Source organism: Podarcis pityusensis (genome assembly GCF_964106645.2).
Source record: "Podarcis pityusensis genome assembly, chromosome: 4".
Taxonomy (NCBI): domain Eukaryota; kingdom Metazoa; phylum Chordata; class Lepidosauria; order Squamata; family Lacertidae; genus Podarcis; species Podarcis pityusensis.
Window position 1 is genome coordinate 79,660,553 of NC_138027.1, and position 26,853 is coordinate 79,687,405.

Here is a 26,853-nt window from a genome sequence, read left to right on the forward strand (position 1 = left end):
GGAGGAGACTCTTGAGAGTCCCATGGACTGCAAGAAGATCAAACCTATCCATTCTTAAGGAAATCAGCCCTGAGTACTCACTGGAAGGACAGATCCTGAAGCTGAGACTCCAATACTTTGGCCACCTCATGAGAAGAGAAGACTCCCTGGAAAAGACCCTGATGTTGGGAAAGATGGAGGGCACAAGGAGAAGGGGACGACAGAGGACGAGATGGTTGGATAGTCTTCTCGAAGCTACCAGCATGAGTTTGACCAAACTGAGGGAGGCAGTGGAAGGCAGGAGTGCCTGGCGTACTCTGGTCCATGGGGTCACGAAGAGTCGGACACGACTAAACGACTAAACAACAACAACAACAATGAGTAATAGTAATAATAATAATAATAATAATAATAATGTATTTAACTCTCCCAGTGAAATCAGTAGGACTTTAAAGCAATGTATGATGCAGTCTTGCAAATTAGACCTCTAATTTGACTATATATTTTTATCTAGGAAACCAGCACTTTCTAAAGCCATATCGTTCACAAGGTGTGTGTCTATCAATAATTATCTGAATTAACAGCAGAAAATAAGAGTTATAACAGACCGTCAATGCAAGAGTTTTTAATTGAGCTTGACAAAGGAAAGCGTGCAAGTCAAAACGTTAAGTCACATTTTGATTTCACTTTTTTAAAAAAAATAAAAATGGCAATAGTAGAGATCTCACTAATCCTTGTTATCGTACAGACCGTTCTGGGTGTGTAAACCCTCTCACAGAAACATAGCTCAGGGTCCTTAACTTGCCCCACAGAAGCTTAAGCGGCTCTGCTTTTAGTGTTAGTGAAATGCTGTTATTTAGAGGTCATCTATTTTAGAGCCGGGGAAATTCTTAAGCTACTTAAAAAAACGATCTTAGCTCTTACTGATCTTGAGACACTCCCTGATCAACCTAATCCCATGTGATTTGGGCGAGAACCCTGGAGCCGACACTCTGCCAGAAGCATGAAACTTGGATACAAAAACCCCCAAAGCAGTACAGTTCAGCATCTACTGCTAACTACTGGGTCAATGACTCACAAAAGGAGGAGGAAGTGGAAAATGGGTTTTCTGTTGAATGAATTTCTTTAGTGGGATCTGTATCTTCTATTCTGCAGGCAGCATCTCTGGTTCAGACTACAGGCACAGCAACCATTCCAAGCAGCCACTTCCTTCAGCTTCTGCTTCTTATCTGAAGCACTTGTGACTCTGTGGGATCTTGGCTTCGGAGAGGCAAAGTCCTGTGTTCAAATCCCACCAGGGATTGGCCTTTCTACAAACTGGTCCCCAAAACAATTGAATCCCTATTTGGCTAGCTGTTAGGTGGAAACTGCATTTAAAAAAAAGGTAAAGGACCCCTGACAGTTAAGTCCAGTCATGAATGACTCTGGGGTTGCTGCACTCATCTCGATTTACTGGCTGAGGGAGCCGGCGTTTGTTCACAGAGTTTTTCCGGGTCATGTGGCCAGCATAAGCAGCCTATTCGGATGAGCAACATAACATCAGAAAGGGGTACTCACAGATAACTGCACCTTTGCAGCTCATTCTGTTCAAGGAAGCAGATATACTCAATATTCTTAAGTGATACATCCTTTTCTGAAGTTACGCCACTCAGGTGAGTAGCCACTGATGTAAGCTTCTTTCATAGAGTGCTCCTCTTCCATAGAAGTGTAGAGTTGGAAAGGACCAACCCCTTGCAATGCAGGAACCCTGTTCTGGGTGGGCTTGAACCACCAACCTTCTGGTTAACAGCCCATTTTGCCATATTTCTTAATTACCTGTTTAAAATCTGCAGGAAACCCTCACATGCCACTACAGCCAACTAGTGTATGATGATTTATGTTGTGAACTGCCCTGAGATCTATGGGTATAGGGAGGTATACAAATTTAATAACTAACTAAATAGAATAAAATCACGCCAACAGAGTCCCCAGCAAGGAATCTGGCATGTAGGAACAGACCAACACAGGTTTCCATCCAATTCCTACACAGAAGTAAATGCCTCAAACCACGCCCCCCTTCATTTCAATGGGGTTTACTTCCAGGGGTGTAAGTGTTTGTTGTTTATAGTGTCCCTAGGGTGTGTGTTGCTTTAAGAGCACAGGTCCTTGACCCTAGGAGCTTACAGTCTAAAACAAACAGCTGGAGGAAGTGAGGCAGGGGTAAACAAGAAAGCAAAGGTGCAGTTGTTTGCATACGCTCAGACTTGGTTATAGGCTGTGTTACAGTAGGGCGTGCATGGGAATTAGGGAGCTGAGGTCACACCCTTTGCTCTGGCACGTGCGTGGACCGGCTGCGTTGACCCACGAGATGAATGCACGCTGCTGCTTCCTTTATTCCCACTGCACCTGCTCCAAAACGGAAAACGAGTCCCGGCCCTCCGCCTTGCTGCAAACTGAAACGCTGCCCTCACTGCCCTGGGTGAGGCTTCCCTCCCCGCTTGGCTCGCCGCCTCCTCTGCCGGCAACACGAACAGCAAGAGGAACGTGGGGAGAGAATTCCTTCTCCTCCCCAAGGTTTTTATGGGGAGGTGCGCGCGCAACCCGAGGCGAAGAAGGAGCGAAACAGCAGGTTGAGGAGGAGCCAGTCGCGCGCTCAGCCACCCGGAGAAAGGGAGGCTTCTCAGCTGCGCTCCTAAATCGCTCTACCTCAGGAGCCGTTTGCCCCGGCGCTGTCCTTAAGGAGGCGCAATTCCCAACGCGGCTGGCGGTGGGAGCCGCAAATAAGCTAAACTCTCCCACACTGGCGCGGGGGGAGAAAACAGACTGGTCTGAAAAAGCGCAGACAGAAAGGGATAAGCTCCGCGCGCCGCTCTGTTCCCTGTCCTTGAAGGGCGACGCTGTGGAACTTTGGAGACGCTTCTTTTTCCTCCCACCCCCCTCCAATGTGAACACATTTTCTACTGCAGGCTGCCCTGCTCTGGAAACCGCCCGCTCCCTTCTCTCCCACCTCGCCAAAGGCACTTTTTCCCCAGACAACTTCGGAGCGTAAGAAGAGGGAGGAGGCGCGCTCTCCTTTGATAAGAGTGGCGGGACTTTGACTCGTCTCCAGCAAGGGGAGGAGGAGGAGGAGGCGGAGGCGGCAGCGGCGAGGCCGCGCCGGGCCGGGCGGGGGTTCGACCATTCTGTGCTGGAGAAACCCGGCGTACTCCCTTCCCATGGACGGGGAGGAAGAGCGGCGGGCGAAGCGCGAGAACCGCGAGAGCAACGTCCACAGGTAGGTTGCGCCCTTGCAGAATAATGGAGAGCGCTCTTGGCTTGCCCTCCTGCTTTTTGTATGTGTGCCCTTAATATTCTATATAGTAATATTCTCTCTATATATCATGCCACAAACGTAAATATATATATATATATCTTCCTGGGTTGGTGTTAAGTGGCCCCTCAGGTGTATCTGTGATACAGCAGGAAGTTAAAAAGAAAAAAAAAAACAGCAGCAGGATTTGCTTGAGAAAGGCAACCCAGAAAACTTATTTACGTTTGGGGTAAATCGATGCTGGGAGTGCCCCATTCCCTACTGAAAGCTCTTCTTGCGTGTGGTTTTCAGCTAAAGTTTGTATTGCATGAATTCCCCTTTGGTTACTGAGTACACAGTGGGGCAGTTATTTCTGCCCTTCAGGTTTCAGTTGGCAGTGTTGGTATGGCTGTTTAATTCACTGGATAAGTTAATTAAGCTAACTACATTGCCCCCCCCCCCAATAATTAAACTTTCAAAACCCTCTTACCAAAGATCTTGATTTGTTACTCTTTCAGGTTTTCTTATAATAAAACAAACCTTTCACTGCCAGGATTAGTCGTTTACAGCTGCCACAGTAAACACCTACTCCCTTTGGAAGGTTACATGGAAAGAATGAACTTGAAAATTTCAATCCACTTGAAAATTAATTTATTTCAGTTCTTTACACTTAGTGGCATCTTAACTTCATAAAATAGCAGATTTAATTTTTTAAAAAATCTCTCCCCAATCCCCCCACCCATCATCCCTATTGTTATTGCCACATAGAACTTTAGGAAAATGCTTAATTTGTGAAATAAAAATTAAAACTATAATAGACTCTGTCCCGAAAGGCTGTCTAAAATACTTTAAACAAGAAGCCCTTGTTATTATAAGAAATATCAAAACAATTTGTGTACTGTAGTACTCTATAAATACAGAAATATTATAAATATGGGAGCGCAGAGGTTGGTAATCACTGGAGAATATGGAAAGGCTGAATGCTGTCTAGATGGAAGTTATGTTTATAAATTTCCTTGTAGCTGGAAAAAAGGCTCAGTGGAATTTCTGCAGAGAGATAGAGACATCAAGGATGGGCTGACCATCATTTCCCTGTTTATCACCTGACAGTGGCTAATGGCTATGCAAGGAAGTAACATAAGAAGAGCCGCCCTGCTGGATCAGATGAAAGATCCATAATTGTTCCACATCCTGTTCTCAACAGTGGCCAACCAGAGGCTTATGGGGAGTCCACAAGCAGGACTTGAGTGCACCAGCACACTCTCCCCACTTGTGAATCCTAGCAACTGGGATTCAGAGTAACACTGCCATTGCAGTATTCTTTGTCCTGGTGCATATTATCAGGCACAGCCGTTTATACAATACAGTAGCAGAGGCAGATTAAGGAGAGCGCAACCAGTTAGGCGTGGAGCCTTGGGGACGCCATAGCTGCAATTTAGAATGGAGCATGAGAGGTGCTGAATTTTTTAATTTGACACCCCAAGAGCTGCCACTGACTAATAAAAGCTTTTCTCCTGAGCTGTACCACTTCAGATTCTATAATGATAATGATGATTTATTATTTGTATGCCTCCCATGTGGCTGGGTTTCCCCAGCCACTCTGGGGGGCTTCCAACAAAGATTAAAAATACATTAAAATGTCACACATTAAAAACTTCCCTAAACAGGGCTGCCTTCGGATGTTTTCTAAATGTCAGGTAGTTGTTTATCTCTTTGACATCTGATGGGAAGGCGTTCCACAGGGCGGGCCCCACTGGGTGCCACTACCGAGAAGGCCCTCTGCCCGGTTCCCTGTAGCTTTGCTTCTCGCAGGGAGGGAACCGCCAGAAGGCCCTTGGCACTGGACCTCAATCTCCGGGCAGAACGATGGGGTTCTAGTTGGAACCTCGCTTGTTTGAATGCCATCCTCCCAACAAGGCTGAAAAGACCAAATGGAATGTGGAAACATGAAGTCTTAAGTTACAAGGAAACACAGTGCGATACTTTTTTTTTTTTTAACGGTGCAGCATAGAAACATATTGTATTAGTAGTGCAGTCCAGGAAAGGCTTGCTCACCCACACTGCTGTATGTATAAATTGCGGTTGAGCAATTAGGAGGTATTGTGGCCATCTCTTTTGGAAGTGTACTTTTTAAGAATTACATTATTATCCAAAGTCCCATGCGTGCTTTTCTGGGAGGCTTGAGAAAGTTGTGCCTTTTGCGTTTGAATGCTAAATATACAACTTGTTTGTGCTGAAGCGCTGAGCTTTCCTGAACTTTTGCAGTGATTAAATCTGCACAGTTATGCATGCTTAAGTTCAGTTGAAACCAATGGCACTTAAGCACATGTCCTGTAGCTGAACATTTCCCTTTATAAGTACATGGTAAAACTGATACAATTTATTGGAAATGTCTTAAGCGGTGATACTTTATTCTCTCGTTTGTCTGTTTTCAAGCAGCTAATAGCCAGAGGCTAAAGGGAGCAGAAAATGGATTGATTGACCTGCCTTATGTATGCATTTAGATAAGCAACCATGTAAATCAATATTGGTCCCATTATACAGAGCTTGATGAGGTTCGGAATTTAATGCAAAACACACAAGTGACCTGAAAAAGGCCTTGTCTACTCTCTGCAAGAGTGTGCTATCACTTGCCTGAGTAAACCATGACTGTAAAACTGAGGTAAAACTCTGGTCACTGAAAAGATTGTTGATTTGTAACAAGTACTAATAAAAAGAAAAATAATCAGGATTAAAATTACAAAACATTCAATGATATTACTCTGTATAAATGGTCCATCAATGTCCTGGTTAGATAAAAATAATTACCAGGTTATAATGTGCTTTATATACAGTGTAATCTTTACAACAGCCCTATAAGATAGGTTGAAAGTGTTACTTGGAAGGAAAAAATAAGTATGTAAAAGAATTCCCTGGATGCCAAGATCCACGTTTGGGGCAAGTACTCTTTGGTGAGAGAACTCCAGCAGACATAAAAATCACAAAATACGCAGGAAAGTAAAGTGTGAAATAGATGATTAAAATATGTCCTTCTAAGTTCCTTCCAAAGTCCCCCTCTTCCCTTAGCATAGAAAAAGTCCACAAACTTGGTAAGTTAAACTCTCCAAAGGTTAGGTTCATATGCTTTTCCACACAGCATTTAAAAAGCATAGGCAGTAAAACTTGGCTTAGTTACACTGCTGAAAGTTCCTAAATCTCTGGTATAGAAACTCAGAAGAGGCTTACTAGAGCCATGTGGTCTGATCTTGGAGCAACTAGCTCAGACCTCGCATGTTGAGCTTCTGGGGTCTACTTAGGTACAGCAGTAGGCCCAATTATCTTCCTCCCAAGGGGAGTGACCTAGCTAAGCCTGGCAGGACCACATACTCTATGGCATTAACCCTTCCATGCATTAATTAGACTTAAGCATGTTAGTTATATGAGGCTGGTTATCCCTCAGGGTAGAACCAACTGTAACCTTCCTTAGTGTTGCCATTGTAGACTCAGCAGGGAAGATGATGGGGGCAAAAATAAATTTGCTCTTCCTCTCATTTGTTCTGGCTCCACCTACTGTTGGCCTCTTTGTCTTCTTCCCTATCAGTCCTAATTAGCATCAACCACCACCAAAGCTAATGGGTGTTAGCTGGGTGTCTACAAAAGCAGACACATCTTCTAAACTTCTGGAAGGTTTATTGAGCCCATGTTGGCATTTCCAGTCGATAAAACATTTTTCATTCTGACATTTTAAAGTCCAGTTTTTCCTCCCTCTAAGCTGCATTTCTGGAAAAAAAAGTTTTAATTTAGGTATGTGAAGTTTATATAACTACATAAAACTAATATGTGTGTACAATGATTTCCCTTCTGTTGCAGAGTGGATCCATATGGGTTTGAAAGGCCAGCAAACTTTGACTATACATCATATGAAGATTTTTTTTTCTAGATACCTAGTGATACTCACTAGGAGGGCAATTAAATGGTCCAAGCTTTTAAAGGGTAACCGCGGTGTACCGAAAAGCTTAAAAGGTAATATTCCAATATGAAGCTGTTCCTTGTTTCCTTCTCCTGTATGAAATCTTGCTTGAATCTTTTCAATAGGAGTTTTTCAATAGGGGGAGGTGGACATTGTTTTCACATTTATTGTAGTGCCAGTGTCTTACACCTACCCCACTTTAGACCTTACTTTGATTCTTTCTGAACAAACAATGTAATCTATACAAATGTACTCTGAAGTATATTCTAGTGCAGGCTTCCTCAACCTTGGCCCTCCAGATGTTTTTGGCCTACAACTCCCATGATTCCTAGCTAGCAGAACCAGTAGTCAGGGATGATGGGATTTGTAGTCTCAAAACATCTGGAGGGCTGAGGTTGAGGAAGCCTGTTCTAGTGAATTCAGTAGGGCTTACTCCCAGGTAAACAGGCATACAAATTACAGCCCAAATGAATAGAGTTTATGGGGAAACTGCAAGGAGGGTAACCCCTGTTTTTGACAGTTGATCGCTGATTAATTGCTTTCATTTCTACGTAAATTCTGTCCTTGTAAGAAATAATCTGTTGGCTACTACGGATGTTTGGTAGGAGCAGCTACTTGTTTCAAATGCAGCACAGTGAGTTGCCATGAATAGAAACACTCTTTTTCTCTCCAGCGTTTCTGTTCCCTCACCATGTTTTAAATATGGCATGTTTGGAAATGTAGGTTTTCAAATGCGTCATTATAAAAGCAAATGTAAATGCTGAAAGGAAGTATAGAAGCTTGTTCCTTTAAATGTACATTACTGAAGCTGAAGCAATAAAATAAAGTTTAATTAATTAATCATTCCAAATACCTATTGATTCCAAAGTTTCTCCAAGATGAACAACAAGGCACTTCTTCTTAGTCTATGGTTGTTGTTGGTGGGTGGTGGTGGTGGTTGTTGTTGTTGCAGATTCCCCCTGTGCTGCCTCTCATACTGTTCTAGAAGGTTCCCCAACACTTGGGGGCAGATTTTCAGGAAATACATAGGGCATTCAGCAGGAAGAGGATATGAAAGGGCCCCATTCCTTGGAACAGGACTCTGGTCATGAAGGTGGAATCCAAGCTAATGAGATCAAACTCATTTAGTGAGTTTAGTGAGTAGGACAAAGTTTGAGGACGAAATCATGACACTGAAGCTAATTAAAATATTTTCACGTTTGCATATTCAAAGCCTTCATGGGCTGAATAGGAAAAGGGGAATTTCACAGTCAGATATGCGTAACTTATTCCTCTGTGAAGAGAACTGGGCGAGTTCATGACTCGGTGTTTGCACAACAATTGCAGCTTACTGCTGGAATGGTAACAAGTAACTTGCAATTATACAGTTTTCCTGTACATACGAAACTGCTATAACCAGTTGGGCGAGTAAGATGCCACTGATTATTAGTGGCTGTTTATCATAATTAGGCCCAACCACTGGCTTATTGCCAAACTGGAAAGTGATTAAGCTAATCAGAGCTGGCAAAATATTTAAATATTTTCTGCGCCTGTGTCTCTTTAGGTGCTGGCTCTACACATCTTTTCTAAATTCCAGCACAATATTCTAGGCACCCCAGGTGGCATTGCCCCAGCACCGAGCTAAATTTGTGAAACTTGGCTTCCATTTAAACTGAAAGTAAAAAAACACACCATCTCCTTAAAAGATTATTGATAAAGTTTTAATTTTGTAATCCTTAATGGGTGTAGGTAGAAGTTGGCTAAAACCCAAAATGGAACAGTTTGAGAGGTATTTTGGGTTCTTCTGCTCTCCCCTACGTATACACACATTTTTCTTTTTTTTAAAAGCACCCTCAAAAGATAGATTATGGAGGTATACAATAGTATGTCTCCCGGCTGCAGCACCAGCTTCAAAAGCAGAGACTGCTACAATTAACAATTGTTTTAACTGTTTTAAATTTGTGTGGGTTTGTTTTTGTTGTTTGTTTTTATTGAGGGAAGTCAGATGTGTCTGGGAGGAGAGGAACTGGAGAGAACACAGGGGCCTCCAGTCACAGTGGTTCAGGGTAGGGGGAAGTGGGGCAGGCCAGGTAAGAGGCACACAGCACAGGCCGCTGGTGACTATGCCGTGTGCTAGCCCTTCCTCTAACCTGGGGAATTGCTGTTGTCCCTTCAGCCAGCCCTTAGGTCTATGACTTCTGTTGCTGAATGCCAGGCTGGCTCTGAGTAAGACCTCCCTCATCCCTCTTCCATGCTCTGATTATAGATGAGGAAGCTGGTCTGGTCCGTATCACTGAAACCTGGGTAAGCGAGCAGAAGGGAGTTGGTCTCACATAGCTGTGCCCACCTGGATACTCAGGGCAGCATCAGAGCAGACTTGAGGGCTGGGAAGGGGGAGTTGCTGTGGTTTATAGACATTCTCTCTCTCAACCTTGTGATGTTCAGATGAAGGACAGTATCTGAGAAAGGAATGAATGGCCTCCATAACTTAAATTTACTTTCCCTCATTATAGGCCTCTGCAGGGCTGGCTCAAGGCCTTCTGGCACCTGAGGCATGCCATGGATGCTTCCCCATCACCACAGATCCGGACCCACGCCCTGGTGGGGTGGGAGGAGCATGCCGCCTGAGGCGGGTTGTGTCACTGGTGTGTCAGCCATGCTAGGGCAGGAAGCTAGCTTAGAGGCTGTAGGGCAGACCACATGGCACACCTTTCTAGCCAATGTCCAGCTCTCTGAATTTGCCACCTGAGGCAGCTACCTCACTCTACATCATGGTATGGCCGGCCCTGGACTCGTGGCTTTGCTGTCAACAACAACAACATTAAAGAACAATGTAACCTCAGGGTTGCATTCCCCTTCCACTGTCTACCAAAGTCATGAGGCTATATCCGATTGCAGCATCGGATTGAGCTGTGTTTTAAGCTAGCTTTACTTTTAAAATCAATAGCCATGATGGGAAAGGGTTAGCTGCAAATGCAAGAGACATTATGGAAACAATATTCAAATACGGTGCTTTGCTTAGCCATAAATATCCACATACTGTAATATCCATACACTAAAAATGCATGAATAGATTCTCCACCCCAATCCTTTTTTGTAGATGGGAATCTTTTGGCTATCGGAATATTGGCAGCATTTTCTGAGCCAGATTTTTAATTTATTTTAGAATTGTAGGGAGATTTTCATATTCCTGATCGACCTGATCAGTCAATCAAATCTTTATTACAGTCATAGATCAGCACAAGTAGGGTGCGGGTACAATCATTTAGAATCTGTAAAACGTTTTGGAAAGCTAAAAAGTATTAAAACAGAAGGTATACTAATCAACTTTAAAAACGATTAACCTGGAAAACCCAGGAGTGTTTGGTTGTACTAATAGCCCACGTTGAAACAAGTGCTCCTTCCATGGCGGGTATAAATAAAGGAAGGTAGAAAAAGATGAGAATAAATAAACAAATCACCTCCTTTTTGCCCTCCTCCATGATACACACAAACTACCTCTCTCTCAGGATTTTTGTGGTCATCTGAAAAAGGCACTTGTCTGCTTTTTGTGTCTTCCTCTTGTCACTGAAGTTTCCTACCTTTCTTACTAAGGTCACACAAATGTTGGTTTCAAGCTCTTGTTTGTGGAATTGCTGGTTAATAATAATAATAATTTCATTTGTACCCCACCCATCAGTGACTGGGCTGTCCTTGCCACACTAATTACCTTGATGTCCTTTTACTTCCCTTGGAGTTTGTTTTTTTTTTTTTTTTTTTTTTTTTGTATTTTAAGTATCCAAATATAATGCTTGAAATATCAACTGGTGTGCTTTTTCTTTTGCAGTAAAACGCTATATCAGGAAAGGCATTCCAAATGAGCACCGTGCACTGGTTTGGATGGTGGTGAGTGGTGCTCAGTCCCACATGGAACAAAACCCTGGATACTACCAGAAATTACTTGAAGGAGACAAAAATGAGAAGCTCGTGGACACAATTAAGACAGGTTAGCATCTCAACATAGATGTGGTTGTCCAATCTAGTCTGCTGTTTACCAAGGAGCCTGTAGCCAAGTATTCCATGGATAGAGAGACAAGTGTGGGAATTTGTTTGTTTGTATATTGTATTTCATCTGAAGACCACAGGGTGGTTCACAACATAAATATACAAAATCAGGACACAAAATACGTAATAAAACAAAAAAACAAACAAACCAGTAGCACCCCTCCCACAAACACATTTAAAATGCCATATAATGTTAATCAGTCAAAGGCCTGGCTTATAGAGAAACGTTTTTGCCTGGTGCCTTTGTGGACTTGTGCCTTGGTTTTGGAGACAAATGAAAACCTGACCCTTTGCAGAAGCAATGGTGTTTGTGTTCAGTGTGGGACATTCTCTTGGCAATTCCTATGCATATACTGTACAGTGGTACCTCGGGTTACATACACTTCAGGTTACAGACGCTTCAGGTTACAGACCCCGCTAACCCAGAAATATTGCCTTGGGTTAAGAACTTTGCTTCAGGATGAGAACAGAAATCATGCAGCAGCGGCGCAGCGGCAGCAGGAGGCCCCATTAGTTAAAGCGGTGCTTCAGGTTAAGAACAATTTCAGGTTAAGAACAGACCTCCAGAACGAATTAAGTTAACCCGAGGTACCAATATATGTGTGTGTGTATCTATATATCTATATCTATCTATCTATCTATCTATCTATCTATCTATCTATCTATCTATCTTTTCCTGCTCAAATGGATTATTTGGCTTGATAGTCTGCCAGACTGGTACCAGCAGTATCTCCATAGGTCTCAAGTGAGGTTGTGTATACACTGACCCATCCATAGTAATAATAATAATAATAATAATAATAATAATATAATAATAATAATTTATTATTTGTACCCCGCCCATCTGGCTGGGTTTCCCCAGCCACTCTGGGCGGCTTCCATAGAAACCAAAAATACAGTAAAATATCACACATTAAAAACTTCCCTGAACAGGGCTGCCTTAAGATGTCTTCTGAATGTCAGGTAGTTATTTATCGCTTTGACATCTGATGGGAGGGCGTTCCACAGGGCAGGCGCCACTACCGAGAAGGCCCTCTGCCTGGTTCCCTGTAGCTTTGCTTCTCGCAATGAGGGAACTGCCAGAAGGCCCTCGGCGCTGGACCTCAGCGTCCAGGCAGAATGATGGGGGTGGAGGCGCTCCTTCAGGTATACTGGGCCGAGGCCGTTTAGGGCTTTAAAGGTCAACACCAGCACTTTGAATTGTGCTCGGAAACGTACTGGGAGCCAATGTAGGTCTTTCAAGACCGGTGTTATGTGGTCTTGGTGGCCGCCCCCAGTCACCAGTCTAGCTGCCGCATTCTGGATTAGTTGTAGTTTCTGAGTCACCTTCAAAGGTAGCCCACATAGAGCGCATTGCAGTAGTCCAAGCAGGAGATAACTAGAGCATGCACCACTCTGGCGAGACAGTCCGCGGGCAGGTAGGGTCTCAGCCTGCGTACCAGGTGGAGTTGTTAGACAGCTGCCCTGGATACAGAATTGACCTGCACCTCCATGGACAGCTGTGAGTCCAAAATGACTCCCAGGCTGCGCACCTTGTCCTTCAGGGGCACAGTTACCCTATTCAGGACCAGGGAGTCCTCCACACCAGCCCGCCCCCTGTCCCCCAAAAACAGTACTTCTGTCTTGTCAGGATTCAACTTCAATCCATTAGCCGCCATCCATCCTCCAACCGCCTCCAGGCACTCACACAGGACCTTCACCGCCTTCACTGGTTCTGATTTGAAAAAGAGGTAGAGCTGGGTATCATCTGCATATTGATGGACACCCAGTCCAAACCTCCTGATGATCTCTCCCAGCGGCTTCATATAGATGTTAAAAAAGCATGGGGGAGAGGACGGAACCCTGAGGCACCCCACAAGTGAGGGCCCAGGGGTCTGAACGCTCATCCCCCACCACCACTTTCTGAACACGGCCCAGGAGGAAGGAGCGGAACCACCGTATAACAGTGCCCCCAGCCCCTCTAGATGGTCCAGAAGGATGTTATGGTCGATTGTATCAAAGGCCGCTGAGAGATCCAGCAGAACTAGGAAACAACTCTCACCTTTGTCCCTAGCTCGCCGGAGATCATCAACCAGCGCAACCAAGGCAGTTTCAGTCCCATGATGAGGCCTGAATCCCGACTGGAAGGGATCCAAATGGTCCACATCCTCCAGGCGTGCCTGGAGTTGTTCAGCAACCACGCGCTCAATCACCTTGCCCAAGAATGGAAGATTTGAGACTGGGCGATAGTTGGCCATACTGGCCGGGTCTAAAGATGGTTTTTTAAGAAGCGGTTTAATGACCGCCTCTTTCAGCGGATCTGGGAATGTTCCCTCACAGAGGGAAGCATTCACCACCCCGCAGAGCCCATTGCCCAGCCCTTCCCAGCTTGCTTTTATTAGCCAGGATGGGCAAGGATCAAGGAGACAGGTGGTTGGTTTCACGCGTCCAAGCCGCCTGTCCACATCCTCGGGGGTAACGGATTGAAATTGATTCCATGCAACTTGACCAGACAGAGCTCTAGCACTCTCCCGCCCCAGCCCTGCTCCCACGGTGGTGTCTAGCTCCTTCTGAATATGAGTGATTTTATCTGCAAAAAACTTTGCAAAATCGTTGCAGGAGATCTTGGGGTCTTTACAAGGCCCCGGTGGTAAAGGTGGTTCCGTTAAATTGCGAACCATCTGAAAGAGTCTCCTGCTACTATTTTCTGCAGATGCAATAGAGGCGGTGAAGAAAGTCTTCTTCGTCGTTGCTATCGCCACTTGGTAGGCTCGACGTTGAGCTCTAACCTGTGTCCGGTCAGATTCGGAGTGAGTTTTCTGCCACCGACGCTCTAGCCGTCTCAACGATTGTTTCATCGCCCTCAGCTCCGAAGAAAACCACGGGGCTGTCCGGGCTCCATGCAATCGGAGAGGGCGCTTCGGAGCCAGACAGTCGATAGCCCTGGTTAACTCCACATTCCAGCGGGCCACCAGGGAATCAGCTGAAAGGCCATCAACATGGGATAAAGCATCCCCTACCACTCTCTGGAAACCATTTGGATCCATTAAGTGGCGGGGGTGGACCATCCGAATTGGTCCCACCTCCCTGCAGAGGGGAAGGGTCACGGAGAAGTCCAGTTAAACCATAGCACAGAAATGTAGTTTTTCTCAGTCCAGAATCATTCATGGTTGTCCTCAACATGCTGCTTTCAGTTTAGATTGTTGCTAGATCCTGTCGTCCACAAGGGTTACTGGCTATGCATTTTAAAACTCTCCCCTTTATCAGTCATGCCTTTCCCTCCCTGCACATGCTACAAATGAATGAAGAAGGAAGTGGTGATGCTCACCCACAACATCATTAGGCCTGGTGTGGGTACCTCCCTGTTCCCATTGCTGGAACTGTACGCATTGGTTTTCACACGGGGGGTTACAGAGAACTGATTTGCAATGAACTTTTATTTTTGGAGTGAAACCAATTTCACAAGCAATGCTTTTCAGGGGCAATAAATAAATGCATTAGATCTAGATTATGTTTGGATTATATTGGGGGGGGGGTACTCTTTCTCTGTTGATTCTAGAATAAAATGTCAGTTTCTGCAAGTATAACAAGCCTCTCAGAATATCAAGGCAGTGTACAGAAACCCTTTAAAAGCAATGCAGTACAAACATTAAGATGACTGCAGCGATACCACCACATAGTTAATGTTCTAGGCAAGCAACTATGGTGATTATTCAAGGTCATTGGAATCTTGTAAAGGATAATCCCTGGAATGCAAAGAAACAATAAAAGACTTCTCTGCAGTCCTGAGGGAGATGGGATAATGTTAAATCCATGGACAGTCGACAGACGAAATAGACACACAGTTGTGGCACCTTTAAAGACACAACAAATTTATTATGGCATGAGCTGTTGTGAATTACAGTCTATTTCAGAGTTGTTTAGAGTCAACCTTCCCTGTTTATAGACATATAGCATTTTGCCTGCATTGCTGAAGAATAAAAGGTTTCTTAAAGCCTGTAATGCTGATCTTCTTCCCGTACAGAAAACCATGTTCAATGTGCAGATGTTTAAAAACAACCTGATATTGAGGACAGGGCTAAAATCATGACCCTGTTCTGCTTGTTCAGATCTGTATTTGAGCATCCCCTACACACACAAGTCATGCATCCATAAGGCTGCTTCGATTCTTTCAATAGGACAGCTGAACCGTATTGTTGATCAGTCAGGGAATCCCAGAAAGATAACATGCTGTCAACTATTGAGTTCATGGGTGAGAAGGCAACTTCAGATCCCAAGACTTTGGTCCATGAATCATATTGCTTTATAGATACATTTTTAATTTTTGCTGTTTCCTTTTTTTACATTTTAGACATGAATAGGACATTTCCGGATAATGTAAGGTTCCGCAAAACTGCTGATCCCTGCTTACAGAAGACACTCTACAACGTATTAGTGGCATATGGGCACCATAATCAGTCTGTGGGATACTGCCAGGTATGTGACATTCGGAATGCAATCGTGAGCTTCTTTTAAAGTGAAGCATTTACAACTTGGGTGGCCTTGATGGCAATGCAAGATTTGAGAAATGTAGATTTCATGCACTTAACCTTCCCACCCTTCTATTTTAGTCCTTAGTCAATATCTTAATTTTGCCATAGTTTAGTACTTTCCAGTTTGCTCCTTTATTTGGAACTTCCCAGCCCTATCCAAAACAGCCTCTTGTGACTGGTGCTCAGAGACCCTCGCATCACCTCACATGCGAACAATACCTATCGAACTTACACCATCATTGCATATCAAACTGCCGTAGGTATAAAGTGAGTTGCTACTGTTCTCTAAAATGCACTGTAAACCTCAACATTGGTTGGGAGACCTTTTTAAAGCAAAAATTAGACGTTTCTTTAAAAGAAGGCGAAGCCTTTTCTGCAAGGTAAAAGATTGCTTGCTGAAAAAAGTGCACTAGCGGGTGGGGGCAGATTGCTTTGAGTCCTTTCAAACACCCACCAAGTGTGGGACAATGCTTGCGAACCTGGGGCACTCGAGTTTGTGTTTCAACAAGACCTTCCTAATGGTTGTAATGTTAATGTGCCTGACAGTTAACTCCCTGAGAAACATCACTGTGAACTCTGAAGTTAGTGTTGCCTTGCTATTGTATGCTGCAGTACTATGCTTCAGTGCATGAGCTTTTATGCTGGCATGTACAATTTAGTTTGCTCCATGAATGTCTGTTGAGGGGCACTCTTTTGTTGCAGTGCCAAATAACCCTCTGTCACCATGGTTGCTATTGTTGAGCAAGCTGGCAGTCTGAGGGCTGAAAACGTACCCTCACAATTGGAGGGCAAATACCCCCATAAAGTAGAATAGAGGGTTTTGTTGTTGCTGTTTACAACATCTGTTAGCTTTTTTACATTTCGGGGGAAATTGGAAACAAACGTTTTTGAACCATGCCCACTAGGCACAAACAGATGGTTATGAATTCTTGGTATTAAAAAGCAAAACAACTGGAACTATTTTGGATTAACTGAACTACTAGTTATGGGACAACTCTTCATTTATCCAGGAGTCAGTCCCCCCCCCCCATCTTCCTTCCTGAAACCAAATGCATTGTTTATGAAATAAAAATGAGAGCACCTCGTTCTTTTCCATGGAAGATAATGGTAAAGAAGAGTGATTGGTGAAAGGTTCAGGGAGGTTTCAAAAGAAAGAGATGAAACAGGAGATGCATTCAAAGGCCGGATCTGACAGACTGCAATTGATACTAGTGTCCATGAATGTTTTAAAACGATCTTACAACTTGTACACTTCAGACTTGCGGACTAGCAATTGCTGTGAGTGTGACTAGGATGGCTGCAAAGGAAATTCATGGCAGGGGGTGTGTGTGTGTGTGTGTGTGTTGCAGAAATAGAAATAACAGCACAACCCTATCCATGTCTACTCAGAAGTAAGTCTTATTGAATCCATTGGTGGCTAACTCCCAGGTAAATAGGGTTAGGGTTGCCGTCAAATGTGAGCTAATATTATGATGAACTTGACGCAGTCCTACTCTTCCCCACCACACAGACAGCATTGAAAATGCATTTCTTGCACAGAGACTGTCTTTTGTCTGCTCTTTCTTCTCCATGCCAAATAGCCACATCCATGCCAATTAGCCACATAAATCATTGAGTTAATTGCCATTTCGCTACTTAACCCAAATTATATCAATGCTTGTGATGATGCACTCATCTGGTTCTGGTCCATGGCTGACTGCCTGGGGACCGCATGCATCCTGCCTTTGGTTCTGTGATGAAAGAAAGGTAGGGCATAAATGTAAGGAAACAAAAATAAAACAACGTTACATCTTATGATGCAAAAACCAAACAATGCAGTTGTATTTCCTGTGTTGCTTTGTGTGTTATACTTCAAATAGCCAAGCTGTGAACAGGCTGTAATTCTGGAGTCAGCTGTAGAATTCCTAACTGGTATTTTTTTTAAAAAAAACACCTAATTACTCTGGGAAAAGTTTGAGTATTATCATTGGCTCAAAGTAAAGGAGTGTGCTTGGGGTAAACACTCAATGAAAAACACAACTGGGAGCCATTTTGGCATATAAGCGGTATATAAATTAATAAATAACAATAAATGAAAACGGGGCTTATTCACATCCCTGAATACCGCTTCTGTTTTATGCATTCATTTGTGGTCATCCAAGCAGTTTTCATCCTTCATTATTCAAGGCAGTGGAATTCTAGACTTCGCACAACTATAAATGGAGACTTAAGTCTGTGTGATCTTAAAGTCAAAGTGGCCCAAAGATTATTTTCCTTTTAATGTAGCCTTGGCAATTGAAGTGTTTTACTCTTGCATCTGCAGCAAGAAATTGCTCACAACACTTTTAAAACTGACTCTTGATAAGCGTGAATTACCATTAGGTCCTCCCTCTGCCCCTTGCATTTATTATCTTGGCTCCTTTTAAGATTACTTTTGTCAACATTGTATCAAGCTAATTAGACAAATTGTTCCTTTGTGTTTTAGGGCATGAATTTCATAGCAGGCTACCTGATTCTTATCACAAGGAATGAAGAGGAATCATTTTGGTTATTAGACGCTCTCATTGGTCGAATATTGCCTGGTAGGTCAAACTCCCACCATTTCTATCTTTGTGTCACAGATAATTTCCTGTGTTTGAGCTAAGTAAGAGTGACTATCAAATGGGTAGTCTAATCATATAATATCATAACTCCAGAGAATTACCCAATTACTACATTGAAAGCAGTTCTCTGTAGGAAATAGCAATCACATTCCTCTATTCATTCTATTTACACTTCCCTTTTGTATACGTAGCAAAATACATGTTGATATATTCTTCTCTTTTTACTATCTGCGAGCACATAGCATAGCATTTTCTGGCATTTGGGTTATTTCCTTCCATAAGAGGCTGTACGTCCTATCACAACATAATCCTATACTATATATATATATATATATATATATATATATATATATATATATACACAGAGAGAGAGAGATTGGAAAGTTGCACAGAGCTAAAACAGACCATAGAATTTGTGATATTTCCATGCAAAAATGACCCCCCAAATATTTGTGGTGGGTGGCAAGGGGTGGGGCCGTGGCCCCCCTAGATGCGTTCCATGGACCCCAAAGCATCCCCGGGCCCCTAATTGGGAACCACTGCTCTATACCAAAAAGCATGTACCACAGAGAAAACCTGGAAGATGTTTCTCACCTAGCCTTTTCTGACATGCCGGCTATCTGTGTATGAGGAATGTCTTCTTCATGGTACATCATTCCATCATGTGAGCTCCCACCTGCAATATAAAGTGCTGCAGTCTGGACATAGACATAGTTGGTGTTTTGCTGTACTTCTCATCCTTTACAAAAGGCAGGCAGGCAGCAAGGAAAGGAAAAACCTACATAAAAAGAGTCTGCAAAATTGAACCAGAGCACTTCTGTTCATTTGCATGTTAATTAAAATAGTTAAGGTGTAGTACAATAGGAACTTCTAAAGCATGCTTCTTAAAAAGGAAATGGAATCTTTAGTGGTTCATTCATCTTCCAGTGACTGGAACTGGAACTGCTAGATGTATTTTTTTTAGAGCATGTCTTTAGAAGGAAGGCCTGGGGTACAAAACCTGTGACATCTTGAAAGTCTTGTTTGCTTTTGAATTATTTTTGCTACATTCCTTGTTTTCGTTTTTTGAAAATAGTTTATTAGCCATTATCCCAAAGATAATGGGAATTTTCAAGACACCAGATAGCGGTCTCTCTTCCCCCTTTCTGCTCTACCCAACAAGAAGCAATTCACAGTGAAAACGTGTAACTACAACCTAGCAGAGAGTTCAAAGTTGCTGGACCTGAATCCAGCATTTCAAAGTTGCTGGATCTGAATCCAGAATTTCAAGCATTGTACAGATCTATTTGCAGCATCCTTGAAATCTGATCAGTTCCTCAGTAGCGGACAGGACAATTGAGGTGCTTTTGGTGTTTTGAGAGTTCTGAGAAGATGCCTTTAAAGATGCCTTTAAACAAATGCTCCTAAAAGTATGAATGCAAGCATAGCCTTGATTCTTTCTCCTTTAAAAAATGTTTGAATAAATGCACATCTTTCATAAGTTGGGTGGGCTGCCAAGTATTGGGGAATAGTCCCCCCCCCCCATGTCCCCAAGTGCTGCATTTAATCTCGTCTTCACAAGAGTGAATAATCACTACACACTGACATAGGAAAAAATGAAGAGGTGTGTTTGGGGGATGTTGTTGGAGGGCTAGAATCTTCTGGATATAGACTGCAACTTGCCAATTTTCATTTTGACTTCTTTGTTAAGTATTTGGGCTGTCTTTTCCCAGTTAAACATCCAAAGTTTTTCTAAAACTTTCTTGCAAAAGTGGGTACAGCAACCTTGTGTTGAAGTCTAAATGGGCATGCATATGCCATGTTTCAAAAGTTGATTCTTCAGCTTCTTTGCATTGTTGATCTGAAGATGGAGATTTAAAAGTAGAAAAGGTCAGGGAACTGCACCATGCTCTATTTCTGGATATTCCTTTTAATCCATTTGTGGCAGAGAACAAGTCCACAATAGCCTTTATAATCTTTATTCCTTATCTCATTACTGGTCCATAGAAGAGTTTGGAAGAAGAGTTTGGATTTGATATTCCGCTTTATCACTACCCTAAGGGGTCTCAAAGCGGCTAACAATCTCCTTTCCCTTCCTCCCCCACAACAAACACTCTGTGAGGTGAGTGGGGCTGAGAGACTTCAGAGAAGTGTGACTAGCCCAAGGTCACCCAGCAGCTGCATGTGGAGGAGTGGGGATGCGAACCCGGTTCACCAGATTACGAGTCCACCTCACTTAACCACTACACCACACTGGCTCTCCCATAAGACAATAAAGCAGCTGCAACTTTATTGATGCTTTATTAAAGATTGTAATATCAAGACTCAAGCAAATCTGGCAAGCAGAATTCTGTTGAATTGTGAGCCCTAAAAGCCACTGAGTGTGTGAAAATACCGAGTCCCAGTGATGAGGGGAATGCATGCACAAACCTGAGCATCATCATAACCCTATAGGGATCTCACGTGCCTTATCTTAGGAGTTTTTCCTCTGTCAGTGCTGCAGCAGATGCAGTTTTCAGCTGTTGTCTGAATCAGAGGTATATATTGTGAGTTAAGAGGAAGCAGTATAAAGCATACCTCTATCCAGCACATTGGGAAAAACAGCGCTCTCTCACTCTCTCTCTAACTTGGATAGGGAACATAAAATCTCTTAGATCACTTTTACCTATTTTTTTAAAAGGAAGCAAACACCTATCGAGCTTCAACTATTTTGTAATGCCAGTGCAAACCTACAATGGCCAGCACTCACATTTTAATTTCTTATGCCTGTGTCTCACAAGGATATATTTGGACTACATCATAAATTTGCATGAGAGAGAGAGAGGCTCAAAAGCTATTGAACTCTTCCAGGTGAAAACATTGGTTTTCCTCTGGTAATTGCAAGTTAATGCAGTTAATACAGTTGGTTAAGTAACACGTCAACATCACACTGCAACGATTTCCCAAACAGCCTTTCAAGCTGATACACAAATACTAAAACCACTTCAGTAAAATGCAGGTTTGGTACTTAAGGGAGCTAGCTTTCCTTTGTCTCTATTGCAGCTGTGTATTTTGTGTTGTTGTTTTTTGTAGTGTCGAATACAACTCACTTGGTCTATGACAAAACTTGCTGCCTCAAGCCTTCCAGCTATTTCATGACTTCAAAGGCTGGTTGCTCCAAGAACAGGACATTCTAAATCTGTTCACAAACGAAGGAGCTTGAATGTCACAGGGCTGGTTTTGATGCTTCAGATTTTAACTGATCATATTTGATTATATTAAGTGATATTTGAAATTGTGGGAATGGCAAGCAAAGTAATGACGAGATAGAAGGGAAAGATGCAGGTAATACAGGACATTGGATAAATCTCAGTTAGACATGTTCATAGATGAACTGAATAAATCAAGTTAACATAGGATGATTAGAATTGTTAAAAACAGGACACAGTTAATTTTAAGTTTTTATCTCCGCCATGAATCAGTCTCTCTCCTCCCCTGATCACTGAGCTGCAGTAGGTGACAACATATGCCAGGCTTCCTCAGACTTGCTCTTCCAGATGTTTTTGGCCTACAACTCCCATGATCCCTAGCTAGCAGGGCCAGTGGTCAGGGATGATGGGAATTGTAGTCTCAAAACATCTGTAGGGCAGAGGTTGAGGAAGCCTGGCATATGCCATGAAACTTTTCCCCTTTGAGTCCATGCACACGGGATGGTTTGTTGCTTAGCAGAAGTTAATGTCTCTGTAGCTTAAGCCACTCCATAGAATTGGATGTGCTATAATAGTCTTTTAGTGGACCAACTATACCATTTCTGAGTGCCTCAACTGGTAAAGATCTCCATCATAGGCAGTGTTCAGAACTCCCATTGTTCTAGGTGCATTTTGCGACAGGGAATTTCATTAGCGCAGGCAGTTCCTGAGCTCTGGGCGCAGTACTGCGTCTAAGATTTCGGATTAAAACTGCAGAGTGTAAGAAAGGAGGACCTTTTTCTGTCTCCTCACTTCCAGCTACTCTCTGAAGACTGGGGAAGAGACCCTCTTAAGAATATTAGTGGGGTGGGCAGGGGAAGGACCAGACCATGTGAAAAATGAACATAATATTTTAGCAGCAGTTCATTCATTTTCAGCTTTGTATTCTTGTTATAAAAAAGCGCACCTAGACATATTGTTGTTGCATCCATAACCAAGGTTTAAGGTGCCCCTAGCTTTCATATTTCAGTTTCTAACATTGATCATAGGCTTGACTCATAGGCTTTGATTCTTTAAATAGGTAGCTACTGGGTGTAAGGCTCTCTTAATAGTGGCTCCTTGGCTATGGAAATCTCTCCCCTTATCTTTGTTGGTGCCCTACTTGATCATCTTCCAACACTCAGTAAAAGCAATTCTTCATTTCTGGGCTTTTTCTTGGTGCTCTAGGAGCCAACTCCTAGGGGCCAAGGGCATCCCTAAAGTTGATGGGCATTGCCATTCAAATGATGTGCATGCACTGTGTCTTGTGATCAATTCTGCAGGGTGAGGCCTGCCTACCCCTACCCCTGCTCGGTAGTATTTAAATGGCTCTTGCGAGTTCCAGTACAGTGGTACCTTGGTTTACAACCATAATCCGTTCTGGCAGTCCATTTGTAAACCAAAACAGGTTGTAACCCAAGGCACGCTTTCGCCAATGGGGCCTCCAAACAAATTTGTTCATAATAAAAAAAAATGCGTTGTAATACAAAAAAAGTTTGCAAACCGGAACACGCACTTCCGGGTTTGACATGTTCGTAATCCAAAACATATGCATACCAGACTGTTTGTAAACCAAGGTAAAGGTAAAAGGACTCCTGACCATTAGGTCCATTCATGGACGACTTTGGGGTTGCGGCGCTCATCTCGCTTTACTGGCGTACAGCTTCCGGGTCAAGTGGCCAGCATGACTAAGCCGCTTCTGGCGAACCAGAGCAGCGCACGGAAACGCCGTTTACCTTCCCGCCGGAGCGGTACCTATTTATCTACTTGCACTTTGACGTGCTTTCGAACTGCTAGGTTGGCAGGAGCAGGGACTGAGCAATGGGAGCTCACCCGTTGCGGGGATTCAAACCGCTAACCTTCTGATCGGCAAGCCCTAGGCTCTGTGGTTTAGACCACAGCGCCACCCGCGTCCTTGTGTAAACCAAGGTACCACTGTACTATTATCTCAAGTTTTGCTGTTTTTTTTATTTTTGTGGTTTGATTTTAAATATGTTTTTCTACACTGCCTGTTTTGCAGAAAGGGCCCTCCCTCTTTCTATTTTGTGCCTGGATGTTAATATTCCATGTGCAATAAGGCACACTCTGCGTGGCAGTGATGCCAGACAGAATCCATAGAACACTGGGGCACAGACTTGGAAAACTTAATTTCTATTTGACCTCTATGCTCAGTTGGTGCTAGTATTTTCTGGTCATGAAAGCACAGTAACCCAATAATGGCACGCCTAGGCTCAGTCTCGTTTTTTAGCAGCTTGGAAAGGTGCCCTGCTAGCCTTGTGGGAGCTTTACCATTCGTTTTCTGCTCTGAAGACTGAAAGCAGCAACTGCTGTTCCCTGTCCACAGATCAAGTGATTAATGTTGAACATGATGCAGTGACTTATGCCAAGTTACAGAGCACCCTCTAGAGGCTTCCTTAAGAAAATCTGTTTATTTTCTGTATTTCTTTTAAATAGTTTATGTAAAAAAAAGGGGGGGCGATTACTTGAATGGGATTACTTGGTTGCCTGTCTGACAACTTTTTTTGCCACCTGCCCCCAAGCCTATTATGGTGCCAACAGCAGTTTCTGTAGTCTTGAATTACATTTAGCAACTTTATATTTTCAGGTGCCTGTGATGGACTGGGAATTAGCTTGGAGCAGTTTCTCTAGGGCTTATCAGGCAGGACCCCATCCAGAATGAGACCCAGGGACCCACAAATGTAGTTTCTGATGACTACCAGTGCTCACAAAACCATTCTTGCAACCAGCTGCCCCTGATCACTGTGCACAAAGTAAGAACCCTCCCTTCCCCTGAGTTTTCGGAGAGTCTTGCAGAACTTAATAAGTGAGAGGAGCTATTGCACTGTGTGGTCCTTGGTGGTGACAAATCATACTAAGGCTGGCACTAATTTATGGAGCCGTACTGAGACCTTTTCGTGTTCAAATAACTCTGACAATTGCATGTGGCCTTCGAACGTTTTGTGGACCCACATGTTATAGGTAGGGCCTGAGATGCTTTGAAGGATAAATCCCCAAAGGTACCACATATAGTCACACACAGCTGTTTATCTGCCAACTGTGCATTTGTGTATCGAGAGTTGGGTCTGCTCAAGTCATGGAACACAGGGCACTTTGACAGCCTCTCCTAGTTATAGCGCAATCTGAGCCCTCTTAACAGCTGTCACAATATGTGGAGTTGAGCCCTTTACTCTTGAAGTGGAAAGACATGCTGCAGTTTTACCTTTTGAAAAATGAGCTCTTTCCCTTCCCCATATACTGTTTTTCTTTTTAATGAATGATAGCACTTGGATCATTTTGGTGATTAGCTTTTGTTTCCCCCCTTCCCCCCCTCTTAAAGATTATTATAGTCCAGAAATGATGGGTCTGAAAACAGATCAAGAAGTTCTTGGAGAGCTTGTGAAAATGAAAGTTCCTGCCGTTGCAGAATTAATGGAGAAACATGGCATCATGTGGACTTTGCTGGTATCGCGTTGGTTTATATGTTTGTTCATTGACATTCTTCCAGTAGAGGCAAGTGAGAACTTGATGGTATTTTTAGCTGTGTGGGTTTTGTTTTTGTTAATGACATGGGCTATATATATGCTTTAGTGATGCCTTTAAACAAAATCTTGTCTCCTACAGACTGTACTTCGAATTTGGGACTGCTTGTTCTACGAGGGATCAAAAATAATATTTCGTGTGGCCTTAACACTAATTAAGCACCACCAAGCTTTCATTTTGGAAGCCACCAACTTCCCAGATATCTGTGATAGATTTAAAGAGATCACCAAAGGACCATTTGTAACGGAGTGTCACACTTTCATGCAGGTAGGCGTCCCATGTTGTAGAGAACTATAAACTGGCTAGAAATGCTGTTTATTTGCTGTTGCTTTTCTGCATACAGTCGTACCTTCAAAGTCAAACAGCCTAGTTCTTGAACGTTTTGGCTTCCAAATGATCGAAATCCAGAAGTGACTCTTCCAGTTTTTGAACGTTCGATGGTGCTTCCGATTGGCTGCAGGAAGGTCCTGCAGCCAATCAGAAGCCGCGCTTTGGTTTTTGAACGTTTTGGAAGTCGAACAGACTTCCAAGGTACAACTGTATTGCTTCAATGTGCTTCATGGTGCTCTTGAACTTGGGTTGGTTGGATATAACTAGCAGTGGGTCAAACGCTATAGGATATACCACTAGAGAGAGGAGATTGAGGCAATTTTTTGCTGATGCTCTCTCTAATCTCCTGTAATGCTGCTGGCAATTAGATGTTCAAGGGATCCTGTGGAGCCGCATGGGAGACGGCATCTTTGCTCTGGTGGTAATTTTCACTGGATCTCCTTCCCTTCTGCTCACAGAAGAGCAAGTCTGAATCTGACCCATCGTTTGCAGTACTGAAGTGACCACTCTGGGACACAAGCCTGGGCAGAGTGTATGGAGGTGGTCCTGGGCTCCCCAGCCTCGCTGATGTTGTCCAAGGGAAAGATCCATTATAGTGATGGGACTACTCAAGGATGTAAAATGAAGAACCCACTTGTAAAAAGAATGAGTGCCCTGACTTACACTAACAATTTCTAAATTCTTAATTCTAGAAAATATTTACAGAGCCTGGAAGTCTGAGGATGGCTACAATAGAGAAACTACGAGAAACTTGTAGAGGAAATCTGATTGCTCAGACATAAATGGACAATATTTAAAATAGACAAAATGCTGCAAAAAAATGGGCACATTTCTTCACTTAATTCCACTGATACACCATTTCTTCAGTTTCCATTAGTGTTGAGTGACATGACCAATTCTCTCCAGCTTTCAAGTAAGTGTTGAACTGGGTAATTTGATTATTTTATTTTTTTGTAAAAACAAAACTTTAAGTTATATGAGAATAAAATGTGGTCACTGTGGCGGTAACCTTTTTTGTTTTTGTTTTTTTGGAACAAATGCACTGCATACCTTCAGAAGATTTTGTAATATTTAAATACATAGATTTATAAATATCAGTATAAAAATGCAAAATAAATTCTATTTTGAAATCTCCTCTTCTTGAATTTGCATAGTAAAATGGGCCTAAGACCTCTAGCAGAAGTATTTAAGAAGAATCTTCAGCAGCTGGAAATATTCAGTATGCTTCTACATGCTGCTGACCTTAAAAAAATCGAATTTGGTCTATGTATTGAGCACAGGGAGGTTTTGCTGTATTCCCCCCCCCCCCAAGAGGAGTAGGCTGACTCTTGAAATAAATTGTTTGTGTTGGGAATCAATTGTATGATTAGGAGCCATCTGGTATGCAGATCTTCGAATGAATGGCTACTAGAACAAGCACAGCTTCTATTTGCACCTCTGAACTTTTAAGTTGTGTGTGCTTTGTCCTGTTGCGACTGTATGATAT

General features: G+C 43.0%; 1 protein-coding gene across 1 annotated transcript; it reads left to right on the forward strand.

The window, feature by feature from the left end:
• Positions 1-2,608: 2,608 nt before the first annotated feature.
• GRTP1 (growth hormone regulated TBC protein 1) lies at positions 2,609-26,506 on the forward strand. Its single transcript, XM_081003232.1, is given in 9 exon segments — positions 2,609-3,232; positions 7,097-7,154; positions 7,156-7,249; positions 11,002-11,160; positions 15,550-15,674; positions 18,195-18,291; positions 24,835-25,007; positions 25,119-25,304; positions 26,060-26,506. Coding segments are annotated over 9 exon segments (1,041 nt in total). The 5' UTR covers positions 2,609-3,173; the 3' UTR covers positions 26,150-26,506.
• The last annotated feature ends 347 nt before the right edge of the window (positions 26,507-26,853 follow it).